Source organism: Gambusia affinis, linkage group LG15 (assembly GCF_019740435.1).
Source record: "Gambusia affinis linkage group LG15, SWU_Gaff_1.0, whole genome shotgun sequence".
Taxonomy (NCBI): domain Eukaryota; kingdom Metazoa; phylum Chordata; class Actinopteri; order Cyprinodontiformes; family Poeciliidae; genus Gambusia; species Gambusia affinis.
The window spans coordinates 21,837,979-21,856,562 of NC_057882.1; the positions used below are offsets into that span (position 1 = coordinate 21,837,979).

The 18,584-nt window shown below is 38.7% G+C and overlaps 1 protein-coding gene across 3 annotated transcripts; it reads left to right on the top strand.

Moving 5' to 3' along the window:
- Positions 1 to 3,336: 3,336 nt before the first annotated feature.
- On the top strand, positions 3,337 to 16,876 carry smg6 (SMG6 nonsense mediated mRNA decay factor). Of its 3 annotated transcripts, none has more exons than XM_044140818.1 (19): positions 3,337 to 3,471; positions 4,700 to 6,962; positions 7,090 to 7,282; positions 7,923 to 8,033; positions 8,204 to 8,310; positions 8,761 to 8,839; positions 9,559 to 9,669; positions 9,873 to 10,088; positions 10,279 to 10,340; positions 10,494 to 10,639; positions 10,953 to 11,066; positions 11,506 to 11,680; positions 11,971 to 12,190; positions 12,318 to 12,497; positions 12,597 to 12,764; positions 12,863 to 13,007; positions 13,134 to 13,396; positions 14,405 to 14,486; positions 14,573 to 16,876. In XM_044140818.1, exons 1-19 carry the CDS (start codon positions 3,381 to 3,383, stop codon positions 14,704 to 14,706), a joined length of 4,860 nt encoding a protein of 1,619 aa, XP_043996753.1. In that variant the 5' UTR covers positions 3,337 to 3,380; the 3' UTR covers positions 14,707 to 16,876. The 3 variants fall into 3 exon arrangements, with proteins under 3 accessions (XP_043996753.1, XP_043996755.1, XP_043996756.1); XM_044140820.1 differs by having other exon boundaries at positions 14,576 to 16,876; XM_044140821.1 differs by having other exon boundaries at positions 11,509 to 11,680.
- The last annotated feature ends 1,708 nt before the right edge of the window (positions 16,877 to 18,584 follow it).

Sequence of the window (18,584 nt, forward strand, 5' to 3'; positions counted from 1 at the left end):
CCTGTTCTGTCTTTCACAAAACATGAGATGCTGAATCAATAGCAGTCCTCTCACCTCTCTGCCATGTTTTTGCACTTTTAAATGTAACTCAGAAGCAGCATTTTCATTCAGCTCCAGCCTTTACTCCCACTGGCTGTATTCCCCCCATCTGTCCTTCTCCTTCCTCCTCTGCTCCGATCATCTCTGAAAAGTCATCTCCTCCCACCTGCCGGTGTCCCACATGGGGGGAGACAACGAGAGAGAGGGACAGAAAAGAGTGAAGTGAGATGGGGGCAGGAGAAATGGAGACATGATTGGACTGGAGATCCCCCCCACCTTCCAAAATGTCTGAGATTCACCTGCACAAACTCCCTTCTCTTCTTCCCCCGCTTTTCTCATCTGTATTCATGGTCTTCCCTCCTCCTACTCCTCCTCATCCTTCTCCTTTCGCATCATGTCTTCTCACCTCTCTCCCCCCACCAGCTCCCTGCCTCCTCTTCTCTGTCCTTCCGTGGCTCTTCATCCTGCATTGCTCCACCTGCACTGTGGTGCAGCGCTGACAATTCCTACCCTCCACACACACACACACTCTCTCATACACACACATGCACAGAGGGAGACACACGCCCACCACTTCCGGCACCCCCCTCTTTTATCCCCCTCCTTTTCAAATCTCTCCACTGCAGACACGAAACATTCTACAACCCCTGGCGTGCCAGCGCTTCATCAGGACCCACTGCTTGCAGTATCGGAACAGTTACTCATTCACACACAATGTGACTTCTTGTTCTACGCAGAAATAATTCATTTATAGTGTGCAGTAAAACCAAAAATGGTAAGGAAGTGTGGTAATAATATCACTGATTAAACATTGTAAGAATCCTGAGCATATTATTTTAATCATAATTTCTGTTAGTTATCCTTTGTGTGGCTTAAATCAGAGTGACTTACAGTACCTGAATATTAATACTGAGCCAAAGTACATCATGTGCACTTAAAATAAACCTTTTAAAGAAATAGCTCAGAGGTTTTGAAGTGAGGTTATAAGCAATTACTATCTCACCTGCAGTGGCTAACTATCTTGGCATCTTCATTTACCATAAATCCAGATTAGTTTCTGGATTTATGACAGAAACTATGACTGGAAAATGCTCCTTATTCCTGGTAGTATTGTTGGAGGATTGATTGTGGGTCTAACTTCCAGAAAGATTTTGCAGTAAAGCCAATATATTTTTTCCTATTAGTGTTTTAATTTTCACCCACACACTATATGTCCATTGAGATGTCTTTGTTAAGGTCGTATATTTATTCTGTTAATATAATATTTTAGTAATGGGGTCATATTGAAACCATAACATGTAAAATATTCCTGTTATATAAAGTACCTAATAGGAAAGATTTAAATTTATAATGATTACAGATGATGGCTGAAGGGTTCATTGGCTTCTTTAGACATAAATGAGTTTAAAAGTGGTAGCAGTCTGAATGTTCATGACATTGCTTTTTTATAAACTAGTATATCATTTTTGAAAATAAAAGGTTTTGACAAATTTTCTCTGGTCCTAGTTTCTTTCTTGGATTGGTCATCTTCCTCTAGGTCCAACTAATTTGGATTTATATTAAATTAACGGAACAACAGAGTTATGTATTCTGCAGGTTTTAATGTAACCACAAAATATTGAAATATCCCTTGAATGAAAGTTTACATGTGATAACTGAATCAGTTGTTATATAGGGCAATTGTATTTTTAACTAAGAGGGACTATTATAGCATCAGGATCATTTGATTACCACACAAAATAAGTGAGCCAAATACTGTGAATTTATCATGATGGAGTAACATTTAAGAAGAATGAAACATTCGGTGTGGTAGACTAAATTAAGGACGGGATGGGAGAGTCTGACTCCTTTAATGTGGTGTTGCTAGGGAAATAAAGCTGGAGAAATAAAGAGAGCATCCGCCACAGAGTTGATTCCTGTATAAACTCTACTTACTGGGTAGAACATTAGAATATACTCTCTCAAACAGAAGCAGAGCTTATGTGTTGCAGGTATGTTTAAATTGATGTGATGAGAATAAAGCAAGAGAAAGTGTGGTTAAAAAAAACCTGAGAGTAGAGGGGAGAAAGTTTGTTGCTGGGCTGATCTTCAGGGTACAGGAAAAGATCAGATCGGGAAAATATCACACCATGTAATCAATCCTGACATCTAGTGGACAGTGTGTGGAATACAGTACAAAGTCTTCACGTTGTACAGTATATTAACACTTTCAGTCAATGTGTTTATGTAATGTGGAGCCCTAGACCCCTTCCCCCAGGCATATGTAGGTCAAGGCCTACGTAATAATTATGTAATTCTATTTTTTTTAAATCTATGCTTAGATTTCTTGAAATATTAGTCATGAGTTAAAAAATAATAAATAAATAATATAAAATAACTGAACCAGAGGTCTGACCATAATATAGATTCAAACTAATGTTGCTCAGTAGTGAAGTGGTGGTTCTGAAACTATTGCTGAGACAAAAATGAAGGTATAAGATTGTATTTTTCTTACTGTGTAACAGACAGTTCTTTTTAGTCTTTTATTGTTGGAATTATTGTCTTTCTATATCTGTGATTGTATAAGTTTTGGGGTACTGCCTGCAGCTCAAAAATGTGTAGTGAATCAATTGATTTAAGAAAAAGTACTATTGTCATTATGGTTGGGTATATCATTTATATCATTTGTTACATTTTACTGTTTAAAAAAACAAACATTTTTTATATAATACTACAAGTCTTATTCTACCGTTAGTTTTATGTGTTTCATTTCATTTTCAATGTAAAGGTCAACTTCTAAAAGACTAACCAGGGAACAGGCCTTTGGCTAGAGGCCCTGTAGACAGGACAATGTTTTCTTTCTTTTAAATGTAACGTTGTTTAATGTCCTACTTAAATAAATTTGCAATAAATAAACATCTACTGACTTGTATTATGGATGGTTGCAATGAGTTGTTTTATGACTTGTGTCTTGCTTCTTTTCACACTTTTTGTAAACCCCTGCTCCTGTTTTTGGTCATTTATGTTATTAGATTAATTTAAATACGATCTTTATGGTTCGACTGGCCCTCCAAGGGACATGGGAATTTGTTTTTATTATTATTATTATTGCGTTCCTTTGCAAATGGTTTTTCGTTTTCTCGTAATAATATACTCATCAGTTCGTGTGGCATAATTGAATACTGTAAGAGCAAAAGTATTGCGAGGAAACTCAAAAGAAAAAAAAATACAATGTCCCCTGGAGGGCTCCGTAGACTGGAAACGCACTATATTACCCATTTGTTTAGAATACAAAATTCCCTCCGCTTGAACATTTGACCCGTTCAGGCCACCATACTTGTTATGTTTGTTTGGAAGCGAAGATGGCGAACGAACTGGATAGAGTACGAATCTCAGCTGCGGAACTTCGCGCAGAAGCTACAAATTCATTGCAAATGACCGATTGTTTGAACGGTAAGAGACAGTGAGCCTTTTTCTAGGAGTGCCAGCGCTGGTTAAAGGTTCAGTAAACTCTAGTAAAACAGTAGGTGACTGTCTAAGTTAGCAGGAAGTGGACCGCGGTGCTGCTAAGTTTGTTTGTAGCTAATGTTATTAGCCGCAGAGCTCTGGGCTTATCGGTGCGTTACTTTTTTGGAAGCTGCGCTTCAAACCAGGCCGAATCTTTCATTGCTAAATATATGTTTGAATATGGTTTCTATTCTTTCTGTCTTTTAAAAATTCGTATATGTAGACATTTGAGGTTTGTGCGCTTGCATAAATCTTGTGTTATTTAAACGGAAAGTTTGTAAAGTAAACGTTCATTAACGGTATGCTACTAGGCAACGTTACCTAATAATTATAGCTACCTTGTCACCGAAGATAACAAATGTTTGTTATTTGAAAACTCTTTACTAAGGTGACCAATGGTGTTGTCAATTGTCAGTCATTTTTTTACGTTTTTATGTAGCAGTTTGTAGTGTTAAATGTCAAATCTCTACATTTTCATATGGTTTATATGTTTACTGTTACTTCATTGGTTATTAACAATGACATAACAGTTGTTTCATTTTTAAAATACAGGTCTTGCTTGTTATTTGTACTTATAGATATAGATATACTTCTCATTTGCTTATTAAGCACAAATACTTTACTTAGGATTATGTTGTCAAACTCTGGCAAACATTACATTCTACTTCATTTTGATTCTCTAACTGCTTGCCCCGTATTTATGTCAGAAGGAATCACAGATCACTCCTAAATAAAGCTATCAAAGCTGGGGAAAAGTAGAAATAGGCCAATAATTATTTTCTTGTGGGTCTTACAGTATCATGGTGTCAATCAATATATATTAGTGATGGCATATATATGTTTGTATTGTTTTAACTTTGTGTCAATTTAGAGAAAATCCAAACTAAATTAAAAGTTTTTGACACAATTCTTGTGTGACAATAACTAATAGGCATTGGATTTTAAGGTATTTTGAAATAGTTTACACATACAATGTTAGATAGTGCTGCATTCCTCAGGGCAAGTAGATAACATAACTCGCTGCAATAAATGCATAAAGTAGTACTAGTAATTATATATTGAGTAATATACATTTTATTAATGTGTCTTTAGCTGATGCTGCTCTTTAATTCTCACATTAAGCATTTTTTTGTCTTGATGACTGATGTTTACCTTATCTTCCTGCCTTCTGCAGAAGAGCAACGGGAACGCAAAAAACACAAGCAGCATAAGCAGCGTGAAGCGAAACGTCCTGATCTGCAGCGTTACCAGCCAGCGGCTGGACACGGACGCTGTCATCAGGACAGCGAGGAAGGAGAAACTGGCCAGAGGGATTCTCTAGACGCCAAAGCACAACAGAGTGATCAGTCATCGATGAGTGGGAAAAACAGAGTCTCTGAAGACGTTTTAGATAGAAAAGGATGCACAGATCTCTCAGGTACCAAAAACAAGGATGAGGACAGAATGAGAGGCGACGGCAGTAACAGCCTGAACTGTAAACAAGGCACCCAGTCTCTGGGTAAAACCGATACAAACAGTGAAAATGACAAAGAACAACAAGATGCTTCAGGAGCTCCTAAACCTGCAAAGAAAGTCCGCAAGCCTGACAGAGAGTTCTACCAACCAGGGAGCCGCAGGAACGTGCAGGGAAAGGACTGCAGTGTTGGAAAAGAGCTGGATAAACCTTCCCCCAAAAAACAAGGATTAACCCCGGAGCCAGAGTCTCAGTTGAGTGTAGGTGAAGGGAACAGTAAAAAGTCAATACCCAAGCATGGAGGGAAAGATAAGGTAAAATTCTCTGACTCTAATGAAGAAACTATAGAGCAAGGAAGACAAACTGTGGACCAAACAGTGGAGAAAATTATGAGCAAAGTAGAAAGACTCAACATAAAAGAGAAGGGAGAGGATGGGGGCCCAAGTAATAATGCTGGAGATATAGCTTGCACAAGAAGAGAAAAAGAAAGTGCTCAAGGTGGAGAAACCAAGTGCCAGGATGAAAAGACAGATAGAAAGGAGAAGGGTAGCCGCCGGAGAAGAGGAGGAGAGAAGGAGAAAAAAGAAGAAAATGAGACACATCTGGAATCCAAACGAGACGAGGAAGCTAACCATAGTAGAAAGAACAATCAGCGGAAACTTGAGAAGGAAAAAGACAAGAGAGCTCCTAATACTGACAGGAGAAAATCTGAAAAACCAGGAGAGCCACACCACAGCAAACGAAATGATAATCCCAGAGAAAATCATAAAATAAAGGACAACAACAGCAACTTTAAAGACACTGAAAAAGCTGCTAAAACAGGGAGCCACCGAGACAGGGTTGTAGAAGAGCGTGATAGACACAGGTCTAATTTAAATGCCACTACACCAAACTCCAAGCGATATTCCAAATCAAACATTCGACACTCCCGAAACAGAACTTACAGCAGCAGTTCAGCGAGCAGCGTAACCAGTCAAGATGGCCCCAAACGACACATGGGTATGGAGGGTGTCAAGTGGCCACGCCTCCCTGGGCAAAACAACAAAGAATTGGGGGATAAATGTGAGGGGCCAAGGAGACACTCTTCAACAGAATCACTGGATAGGAGTGAGGTGTGTGACAGAGAGGGAGCAGATAGGAGGAGAAGGAGGAGAAAAAGTATGGGGAAGGAAGAAATTAGTGCAGTAAATCGAGGGGAGGAGTGGAAGATGTCAAACAAAAGTGGAGGGCGAGGAATCCTTCGGGTTTCTTTAGATAATCAGTCACCTGTTGCAAAGGACAGCCCAATCCCTCGTGGGAGGGGCCGGGGTATCTTGGTGCTGCCGGCCCGCACAGACATCTCCAACTCACCCGAGATGGGGCAGAGGCTTTTTTCTTCCGGAACCCGGGGAGGAGCAGCTGGCAGGACTAGAGGAGGTCGAGGAGGAGGGGTGAGACGCCTCTGGGACCCCAACAACCCTGACCAGAAACCTGCTCTCACCAACACCCAGTCGTCCAAACACGCAGCACTTAAACAGCCACTGTATCTTCAGAGTGGGACAGGATATGGGCAGCTTCACTTTCTGGACACGGATGACGAGCTTGCCGGCAGCCCTCCGGTGGCGCAAGGGGATCACTTCCAGTCCCAGCAGGCCACTGCTATGGCATACTACAAATTCCAAAACTCTGACAACCCTTACTGTTACCCCATAGCCACCAACAGCTCAAACTCTACCACCGGCCAGCGCTATCCTTACCAGTATAACATGGGTCAGTACCAAATGGCTCACCCTAACGGTATGTACCCGAGTCCGGGTACAAGTCCATTCAGCGGGAGTTACAGGGGAGCAGGGTATAGCCAGCCAGGCATAGCAGGCGGGTTGACGTTTGAAGAGGAGCTGGGCAGAATGCTGAAGGCTGCAGATGCTCATGAACTTCAGCTCAGTAACTTGATCTCCAGGGACAGAGTGAGTGCCGATGGCTTGGATCGCATGTCCCAGCTCAGGTGAGAGTTTTGGGGGCTGCAGCGGATGTGTATTTAATGATTTAGGCTTGTATTGGTTGTTTAGCTTGTCTGGACTTACTAAAATAATAATAATAATATTGGAAATCTATGTTGTTGTTTCTTGAAGAGCTGAACTTTTGGGGCTGTATGAGCGGATTATTCTGGCAGACATTGAGTTCTCCGACTCTCAGAGTGTGGATCAGGCTCTGTGGAAGAACGTGTTCTACCAGGTGATCGAACGCTTTCGGCAGCTGCTCAAAGACCCCAGCTGTGACAACACGCACGACATCAGAAACATGCTGCTCACGCTTCTAGATGAGGTAAGAAACTTTGGAAAAGGGCAAGTCAAGAATCCACATTGCAGTCTCACTCGTCAATGCGGTGTAAAGTGTTACATTGCTATGAATTTTAATAATTGTGTTTTACAGCTAATCAAAACCAAAAATGCAATTTCTCAAAACAATTTTAATTTACATAATTTATTGACATTAACCTTGGTGGGCAATGAGTCCTCAGTTGTTGAAAACCACTACATTAGATGTTGGTGATAAGCTCACTTAAAACTTTTACAGCACACATGTAGTGGGTTCATGCTTTGTGAGACCATCTAATCATGAAAAAAATTTGTTTTATTTTGAGGTTAATAAGGCTACGTTCACACAGCAGGCAAACCTGCTTTTCAGGGGGTTTTTTGAGGGAATCGCCTAAAACATGCTGGTCAGTGTGGAGTTTAACACACTTTCATTGACTAAACATACTGGTTGAAATAGATGTTCAGTTGCCATGACTACTGTTTTCAGAGGAAGATAAAACATATTTTTATGCTTCTTGAAAAATCATATCCATCCAAATGTCCAGCTTGTAAAAGTCGTGTAGGAAAATAATCTGTTGAAATCAGAACCATGTATGAATGAATCCTATATTGAAAATGTCCCCATTTTAATTTTCTTTATTTCACAGGGAGCACTTTTCTTTGACACGCTGCTTCAGAAGCTGCAAGCGGTGTACCAGTTCACATTAGAAGACTACATGGACGGCATGGCTATCAGGACCCGTCCATTACGCAAAACAGTATGTAATTCCTGCTTTGTGTATGAAACCTGTTGTTAATTACACTGCTGTCTCTGCTTATACCAAGACGATAAACTTAAAGGAAGCAACTTACTTACAAACAGACTGTTTTCTAAATGTATTTGTTTGGTTTTAAACATACTTTTTCTCTTAATTTTTTTAATTTGTAGGTAAAGTATGCACTCATCAGTGCTCAGCGATGCATGATTTGTCAGGGCGATATTGCCCGGTACCGGGAACAGGCCACTAACTCTGCCAACTATGGCAAGGCTCGCAGGTAGGCAGTCATTTCAGGAGGTTTTCTACAAATCCTTTAAAAAAAACACTCAATTCATGTACAAATCTTTTTTGTTTTATAAATAAATATTAATTTAGTAAATTTAAAAATGGTCTGAAGTTTATTTCTGACATAAAAAGTAAGTCATTAAGAATATCACTTTTACTGAACTGGCAGAAATTGTTATGCTATCCTTAAGCTTAATTTTGTTTTACAAATCCTAAACTTAAAGATTTAATAAATCAGAAATAGATCAATAAATATGTATTTTCATAGAGGCATTAAATTTTACTGTTAAAGTCATATAACTTTTTAGTCCAAGAAAAAGATTTTGAACCATCCTTTTTAGGATATTGTGATGTGCAATATTCTAATTGCAAATCATGTTCAAAGTTAAAATGTTTTGCAAATGTTGTTGCTCTAAGGCTTTCATATTTTTTTTCCTCTTAGCTGGTACCTGAAAGCCCAACAGATTGCGCCTAAAAATGGACGCCCCTACAACCAGCTGGCTTTGTTGGCAGTTTATACAGTAAGCGATGTCAAGATTGTTAAATTCAATATTTAATCAGCTAGTAATTTTTTATTTCATTTATTTTTATTGCACCAGATTACAGCTTTTTCCCTGCTAATTACAGAACGGATCAATTAAAAAAAACAAAAATATCACACAACCCATGAACCACTAAAGTTTAACCTCATTTATAAGTATTGCTATAAAATTTTGATATCGTTCTATTTGACCTCAAGTTTTCTTAAGTTGTGCTGAACTCAGTCGTTACTATAGAGGCCTGCCAAGAATCTTATGATTTAACTTTCATGTGCTGAAGCAGAGACGTATCTAAACACTCTGAAGGGCTGAAGATGAGATTCCTGTTAGGGTAAACCAGACACTTTCAAGGCTTTGAAATTGAGCTGATCAAAATTTGTCCAGAGATCAAAATATTGAAATAGCACTTTGCCATGATGTAGGATCCAGCAGCTGTTGCGTTAGGTTATGAATGTCACGTCCCCAAAAGTCCAGAATTCAAATATATTTTTTATGTTAATGATGAGAGAAAAGATTGCACTGCTTTTTGTCCAGCTGCTGGTGTCACACTATGTGGATATAATCCATCAGTAATTTCTTTGATTACATCTACCCTTTAGTAATTAAAAAAGTGTTAAAAGTAAAAATTGTTGGTCTTTTGAGAGTTGAGTATAGTTAATTATCTACTCACTTTATAATTTTAAAATCTCTCTCACCTGCAGAAGCGGAAGTTGGATGCTGTGTATTATTATATGCGCAGTTTGGCAGCCTCCAATCCCATCCTGACAGCAAAGGAAAGCCTAATGAGCCTCTTTGAGGAAGCCAAGCGGAAGGTAAGGCAATCTGAAAAACCTTTCACAGCTCAACTCTGAAACGCTTTCAGAAAAAGCTGTTTCGTTGAACGTTAAGTGTTCTCCCTTGTCAAAACACTCGGCATGTCTGAGAAAGTTGTCGACCGTTTTGAAGAGATAAAGTCTACACTTTGTGGTTTAAATCCACAGTTGAATCAGAGAAAGTTCATGATGTATTTTAACAGGCTGAACAGTTTGAGCGAAGGAGGAGGCAGGAACAGGAAGGAGGGTCCCAGGGTCCAGCAGTGAAAGGAAGAAGGAAATGGGACGACGGCACACGTGTGGAGACTTGGATCCGTCCCAGTGGCCAGACCACAACCCCGTCCTCACAGAGAGGGGGCAGTGAGTCCAGCAGAGACTCAGAGCAGGATGGAGAGCTGGGCAGTCTTACTGCTACTGAGGTAAAAGCCCTCTAACTGCAATACATGGTTTATAGTTATAAAATATTTCCTGATTGAGGTTTTTCTCTAAAATTATTTTCTGTTTTCATCTTCATACGTCTCTCAAATTTTTATTACTATAAGTCCTTACACTTTTTGTTTTTTCTTGGAGCAATTTTGTTGTTTACTTTTGACCTTCTTCTTTCTCCAGCTGAATAAGAGATTCATTTTGAGTTTCCTGCATGCACACGGAAAGCTCTTCACTAAAGTGGGGTGAGTGGCGGCTCATATTTTCCAGCTTCTTCCTGAATTTAATGTGTAGAATTTAAAATAAGATAAATTATTATTTGAGAATTGTATTTTAATCTTGATTTAGTGTCAGATAAGTTTGACAGATGTGTGTTTCTCCGTGTTGCGGCTGCACAGTATGGAGTCCTTCCCTGAAGTGGCCAGCCGTGTTCTGCAGGAGTTTAAGACTCTTCTTCAGCACGGTCCTTCACTGCTCGGGTTTACAAACCTGCTGCAGATCATCACCATCAACATGTTTGCCATATACAACGCCCACAGCAGAGGTAACAAACAAATATAGATGATTATAGATAAAATGACATCTTAAATGGATAGTCTTGCTGTCACAAACCGTTCAGTCTGAATATTTGGTTTATCAATAAGTGTAAAATGTGCTATGGAAATTTGAAAATACTAAAGCTCTCCTAATGAAATTTAAAGTAGGAAGCCACTGAAAGATCTTAACTTGGCTGCTTTCATTTCCTCTTTTTTATATAATTGAGCATCTTATTTATAGTGTTTAATTCAAGTTAAAAGAATAAACCTACATGTCCTGATTCCACACAAATAATTAATGAAGTACCTTTTCTCGGCCAGGTGAAGAAGGAGATGTCCGGTCTGTTTTATTGGAACAAAGCACAGCTTTAGGTCTGGACATGTTTGCTTTGCTGGTGCAGCGATGCACTGAGCTTCTCAAGAAAACTCCTGCAGGTAAACTCTTGGTTTATTACACTTTAACTCAGTTTTTCTCACTAATTTGTTGTGCATGTCCTTGACTATAAATGGGTAAAATTAACTATTTAATCACAGTATTTTGTGGTATTTATTATGATGACTAAAATAAAATGCATGAAAAATGAAATGGTTTTACTAAACTAACTGCCCGAAGTTGTACAGTTCTGCTGCTTTTGCCCATACACAATAAAAACATTTATTTATGCTCTGATGGAAGTGATTCTAGGAGAAATCATTCAAATAGAAAAGAAAATGTTGATTATATCAACAGAGATTTGTCCACATTCATAAAGAAAACGCAGCTAGTGATTGATAAAATTATCAGTGTGTTGGATTTCATTTATGTTTGGTTGTGTTTTACTCAGTAATTTGATGTAAAAAATAAATAAATAAGCTCAGAGTTGGTCTCTTTCAGAAGCAGTACCCATGACAGATGGAGAAGAGGAGGGGAAAACTGAAGAGCTGCAGGGAATGGTCCGAGTTTCTGCTTTCCCGCTGGACCTGAGGGAACTGCTGCCCGGCATCAAAGTGTGGTCAGACTGGATGTTAGGGCATCCAGAAGAGTGGAACCCACCCCCATGCAGTCTAGAGTGAGTAAAATTTTAGTTTTCCCTTCCATTTAGAGAATGGAAATAATTTGTGAACCTGACATTTAGATTCTGGTTTTGAAACTTCATGTTAACTTATTTATGCTCCTTTCAGACCCAATAGCAATGTCATTACTCTGTTATCAGAATTAATTTCAGAGCTTTGACCGCTTTTGTATCAAATGTTTGCTGAAAGATTTTGGTAAAACTATTGTATAAAACCACAAACTTTGCCGTGTTTTCTTGTAATTGTATGTGATCTTACTGATTCTTGTTATAATCTGATGATCTAGGTGCAGTCCCGACGTTTGGCAGTGCCTTGCTGACTTGTGCAATGCACTGGCACGTGTGGACCACGAGGAGATGCTGCTGTACAAAGTGGATACTGATGAAGGCGAGGGAGACGAGGAACTGACTGTGCTTCAGTTGAAGGAGGACAAACTGCTTGCTGGCTTTGTACCTCTGCTGGCAGCGCCACAGGAGCCATGTTACACAGACAAACACACCGACATGGTGAGTGGGTTGTTATGCCAGCACACTGTGGACTACATGCTTTTATTTTCAACATTTGGCACACATTTGGCCCAAGTATCCACATTGCGCCTTGAGGCACATATTAACCTTCATCCTCTTTTCTCAGGCTATAGCAGCAGATTGTAAAAGAGTGACGGTTCTGAAGTACTTCCTGGAGGCTCTGTGTGGACAAGAAGAGCCTCTGTTAGCCTTCAAGGGAGGCAAATATGTGTCTGTGGCAACTTCTTCCTCAACTAACCACTCAGGAGATACAAGGAGCAGGCAGAATTCGTTAACAGAGAAAGAGGTGACTATGTATATATATATATAGATATATATATTGAAGGAACAAACAAAATCTCACAACAAGAAGCTGATGTTATTCTCATTTTTGTCTGGTTGGCAGTCTGATGACGTCATACTTGAGGCCGAGTCATCTCTTTCTGGGTCAGAAGAAGAGGAGGATTTTGAGGAGGCAGGAGAAAGTGAGAATGACATCAAGGAGCTAAAGGCACGACGACACGCCCTCGCTAACAAGCTGGCACAGCAGCAGAAGCGCAGAGACAAAATCCAGGTTTGAGGGAATCAAGCAGGTTTGAACTGTAGAGCTCAACTGATCACAGACAGAATGCAGCTTTATGCCTTTTCCCTGTGCGTGTGTGTGTGTTTCAGGCGGTACTGCAAACTGGTGGTCAGTTGGAACTGGAAGTCAGACCTTTGTTTTTGGTGCCGGACACCAACTGTTTCATTGATCACTTGGACAGACTGAAGAATCTCCTTCAGTGTGGAACGTACATAATAGTTGTGCCTCTCATCGGTAAGAGAAACACACAAGCAAACGGATAATAATTCGACAGATTAACTTGAAAGTATAAAATAACTAATATTGCGAACATTAACTTTTTTTATTTACAAACTTTATGATTTGTGCTCTCTCTCCCAGTGATTACAGAGTTGGATGGTTTGGCTAAAGGCCAGGAGCCTTTTGGCGGTGCAGTGGGGACAGGAGGGCGGAGCAGTGGCAGTCGAGGCAACTACAACGCCAGCGTGGCCCACATGCGAGCCGTGCAGGAACAGGCCCGCTCTGCAGTGGCTTTCTTAGAAAAAGGTTTTGAAGCCAGGGAGCCATGCCTCAGAGCCCTGACCAGCCGAGGAAATCAGCTGGAGTCCATTGCCTTCCGTAGTGAGGACACCTCCGGACAACAGGTGAGAGCCAGCTGTATGCAGTCATGTTCACATGTCTGATAACTATGCTGGTTTTTAAAAATTTAAGTGCAACCAACTGAGCTGTGTGTAATTTAATCTGTATAAATACAACTGTACTGTGAAGACATCAGAGGTTTGTTAGAGAAAGTTGTGAACAAACAGCAGGGTGACACCAGAGCTACACCAGAGCTACACCAGAGCTACACCAGAGCTACACCAGAGCTACTGTTGTGTCAGAATGGCTCAGTCAAAGTCCTGACATTAATCCAACAGAAAATCTGTGGCAAGATTTGAAACTCAATGTTCGCAGGCACACTCTTAAGCATCGTATTGAGATGATGCCAGTTGTTTTGCAAAGAAAAATGTGTAAAGTTAATAGAAATGTACCTCAAAAGATTAATAGATGTAGTTCTGAGATGGTTTTATTCTGAAAATGATTCACTACTCCTTGTTGTTCCGTCACAGAATACATTCAAATACATGATTGTAATATGAGGGAATATGATCAGGTTTTGAGGGATACAAATACTTTCCAAGGCTCTGTATGAAACTGACACTAAATGTAACAGGTGTTTGTTTTGGTTGGTAATAACTAGATCTGTCACAATGAACAGTAGATTAAATTAAAACAAACTCAACTGGTTTTGTAGTTTTTCTTGTTTCTCTTTTCCTGCCAAACACCAGATAACAAAACGTCTTCAGTCTGGTGCTGCCCCTTCTTTTGAGGGACAATTTTGTTTACAGAGACTTCATAATTTTATTCTGTTTATTTATTATGGATAATTAAGATGTATTCCAGTTCTAGTGTTAAATGTTGATTAGAATTTAAAGTTTATTGATTTTTAAGAATGTGTTTTTGCAATTTATTCCTTGAAAATGGTCTCAAAACAACAACATTATCGTTTATCGCCGTAACATCTGGAACAATTTATCGTCCAGCAAAATTTGTTGTGTTGACAGGTCTATTAATAACACAGATTTTTATTTGCTGTATGTTTTTTTTTTCAGGGTAACAATGATGATGTGATTTTGTCCTGCTGTCTCCACTACTGCAAAGACAAAGCAAAAGATTTCATGCCTCCTCAGAGAAGTATGGACCACTGACTCTCTTGAAAACATATTTCATGAGTGAAACCAGCCTTCTGACATAACTTTGTCCATTTTCTTTCTCATAAGCAGATGGAACAGTGAGGCTCCAGAGAGAGGTCGTCCTCCTTACGGATGATCGCAACCTGCGTGTCAAGGCTTTGACCCGCAACGTCCCTGTGAGGGACATCCCGTCTTTCCTCAGCTGGGCTAAAGTGGGCTGAACCGGGATCGAGATGAAGCCATAGGAACCTAGCTGATGAAGCCTGCTTGTCACTCAGGAGAGAAGACGCATTCAAAGCAGAGGAAGAAGAAGAAAAGGAGGAGAAAAGTGAGGAAAGGAAACGATAATGAGAACGCATAGTACCACTTCTTCAGGAATACAAGCAAATAAAGAGCAGAGTGGTGTTGATGAGCTGATTCCCCCTTGTGAGGAAGTGTTTGCGTGTATGTATGTGTTAGGATCACAGATCTTCCCCTATTGAGAGATGCAGAGAGAGAGACTTAAGAGTCTCTGATAGGTTGTAAGAGAAAGGCAAAAGCGTTAAAACTGAGTGATTTGGTCTGTGGGATGCTTTAGCCTCTGTAAGCAGGATTCAGGAATAAAACCAGAGAGGGGAACTGTCTATAATCACTTGTTTGATTAAAAACAGCAGTAATGAATATTATACACACCGCCTGCCTCTAAAGGCAGTGGCTTGAACTGATGAGCTTCTACAGCAGAGTTGAGGGGTGTAGGCAGACCTACAGCAGGAAGTATCGGGAGAATAAAGGGCTGATTCTTGTTTGGGCTTCATTGTGAGTCCAACATACAAATGCAGCACCTAGAAAGAATCAAATGGAGACGGTGTGTGTTCCCTGCCTGCCAGGAAACACTAGATTCTTCTTTGGCAGCTTTCTCCAGCTTGATGCTAATATGAAACCTTTGTGCTATAAGAAAAACAACACAAGACGGTAACAAAAACGACAAAACTTTTTGTTTGTTTCACTTGTTTTTTTATCTCATGTATATAATATTTCCAACTTTTTGGAACTTGGTGAAAAGCATCTGCAAAGGTTTTTTTTTGTTTTGTTTTTTATGTAGAGATTTGCAAAAAACATTTTTTGAGCAATGCAATTGGTGGATTTAGTCGTTGGGAGTTTTATTCCCAGAAAGACGTGATAAAGTAACTTTAGCTTGATTATGAGGCCATTTCTTAATCAGATATAATGAAAGGAGGGATATCTTTTTTATCGACAAGTAGCATTGCTGAATATTTCCTTATCGTTTTTTTATATACCTCTTTAGCAATCTGTTCATTTCATGATGCATTTCTTTTAATCAGCATTGCCTGTTTAGAATTAAGGCCGTAATTGAGTTCTTTTATGTATTATCTTTCCTTTTGTTAAGGTAAAAACACATAAGTCACAGTAAATTTGTAGAAATACACCAAGCAGACAGAAAAATGGGGGGAAAAAACATTTTTTCTTGATTGGTCAGCTACTAAATAATGAATTTTGTTTTTCCTTTTCATTAAATGCTTCAAAATTATCATCTACTATTTTCAGTACAGTGTTTTTTTCTTTTTTAGGTTTTTTTTGGGGGGGGGGTGGGGGGGGGGTTCTTGGTTTTATGAAAATCAGAGGTAACAGAGACATGGTTTTAATTCTTTTTCTCTACTCTGGTCCTTAGAACCCACAGTTAATCATGTTTTAGATACGTGTCTGCCTCACCACCCTGATTTAAATCATTGCCTTATTTCCTGCATCTCATCGTGGGCTGTGTAGCCTGTTAATTGCTTATTAATTTAAATTAGTTGTGCAGCAGAAGGGAAATGCCTAAAAATGCAAGATAGTTTGCCTTTAGGACCACAGTTGAAAAACCCTGCAGCTTAAGTTGGGATAATCTTGGGATTCCTTCTCTCTCTTTTTTTCTACTTCTGTAGAAAAAAAAGACACTGGCATATTTTCTTTATGCTTCTTATGACGAAATAAAATGATTGGCAAATCAAAGAAATTCAAAACGCAGGTTATTGACCTGGAAAGTTTGTCATTTTTAGGGTTTTGCTGGTTTATTATTGCTTTTTGAGTCCTCCTTGTTGAATTACGTTGGTCTGTGTGTGTTTTCATTTTAGTGACATCAGTGCATGAATCCTCCTTAGTTGTCTTCACCATGTCAAATTCTCACTCCCCTTTTAAAGATTAGTAGCATGTAATTTAAACTATGTTGTACTGGAACTGAATTTGTGGGACTTCCATCATTGACTCGTGTGTTTTTTACTTCTGTGAACCTTTGGGAAAGCTGTTTTCATCGGTGTCGGTTGTGTTTGTGGTTCTGTGGCAGGTTTCGTGTGGTGCAAATATATAAAGCAACTAAATTGAACTTTCTTCATCAATAAAACTGATTGAAATCAAGTCTTTTGAGTTTATGTTCACATGATCATTTTAGAAAGGTTTTACTACAAAAGTAAAGGCATTAGTTCTTTATTATTCAGTGTTTCAGAGAAACATGGCAAGGAGGTTGTAAGCTTAATAATGCACTCTGCATAATAAATCTTGGTAAAATATTGAAACATTTATTCATTTCTATAGTTGGAAATTTAACTAAACTCCTACAGATTCATTACACAAAGATCCAGTTTAAGATGTATCTTAAATAGTCTTTACACAATCTTCCCAAGATTGTGGTTATGCCTTTTGCTTATGCAAGTTTTTCCTTCCACACACTTTCCACAGTACTCTATCATTGCTAGGCTTCTGTAGCAACTACATATTTTTAATTCAAATCAAAAACCTTATGTAGCTCTTTATCTTCATCCTCAGTGACTTCATGCTGGGTATCAACAGTCTGTTCTGTAATTCTGAAAGTGCCTTTATGTTTAAAAAAAATATATAAATGTTGGACTTCTGTGATCTTATAATTTCCCTGAGAAATGGGATTTAGGTTTTCTTTTTTGAGCTGCAAACAAAAATCTTTAAAATGAACAGAAACTCGTGTCTTTACACAGTCATATTCCATAATGTGGCTGGGGTTTGTTTGTCAAATGAAAAACACCTGCCTTTCAGCAGCTATTAAAAAATACTTTTTATTAAGCACATATTTTTGTATTAAACTTTCTTACTGGTCTGATTTTATATTCTTGCAGTAAGTGTGCTTTAATTGTCTGTATTCAACAGCAACAAGGCTTGAAAACATTGATGCAATTAATGGGTTTCACTTAGAAAATGTAGTTACTAAAATAAATTTTTCAACAATATTCCAATTTATTAACTGTTCCTAGACATGAGTTTAACTTTTTAAATTAAATTATAAACTGAATTTGTTTTTTTTATTATTATTCAAAAGTAAGTCTATGCAGGCTAGTCAAGTGTCTGGTCATTATATTGTACTTATAGGATCAAAAAAAATATTGTGCTACTATTTAATAGTAAGTAACTGCTTAGAAGAAAATATGAGTCGAATACTTAAGCAACTATTCGTTAATAAAGACCATTTAAGAATTAAAAAATACAAGATGATTTTCAAGGAATACTGGTTTGTTTTGGTAATATACATTTAGGCTCTATAATCAATTTTGAATATCTAATTGTGTAGTAAGAAAAGGTTTGCAGTTAATATGTTTTCTGTTTGCCAGTTTGTTTGTTTATAATCATTGCAAAAATGTTTACCCATTGCTTTTTCTATCCAAGACTTTCTAGACTATTATGTAAATATTTTTGACATCATATTTATTTAAAAAAATCTACTGGCAGTTCAGTTTTATAATTAGAAGACAGCAAGGCATTAAATTATTTATTTATTTTACACCAAATAATTCAACAATTCATCTTGGTGCGTGTAAACATGTATATAATATAACATGTTTTACAAATCAGGGCTGTATAAAGTGACCTATTCCTCTTAACCGACGCTAAAAGTCACTAAACGTCATATCCACAGAGGTCTCAGGGATTGGTGCCTCTGCAGCTGAACCATTAGCATCCTTTTGCATCAGTAGACTTCCTCGCCTGGATACAGACCACACAGGCAGGCCCTGATTCCCATCATCATGACAACAGGGATGCCAGACAACCAATCGAAGCCCCGCTAAGCCTCTTCTGGAAGCTGATTGGTCCGCTTGCC

Excerpts from the sequence above, each read along its gene's own strand:
- smg6 (XM_044140818.1), top strand. The coding sequence starts at position 3,381 with ATGGCGAACGAACTGGATAGAGTACGAATCTCAGCTGCGGAACTTCGC. Across the intron at positions 12,191-12,317 it reads CAGACAAACACACCGACATG|GCTATAGCAGCAGATTGTAA; the intron begins GTGAGTGGGTTG and ends CTCTTTTCTCAG. Across the intron at positions 12,498-12,596 it reads ATTCGTTAACAGAGAAAGAG|TCTGATGACGTCATACTTGA; the intron begins GTGACTATGTAT and ends TCTGGTTGGCAG.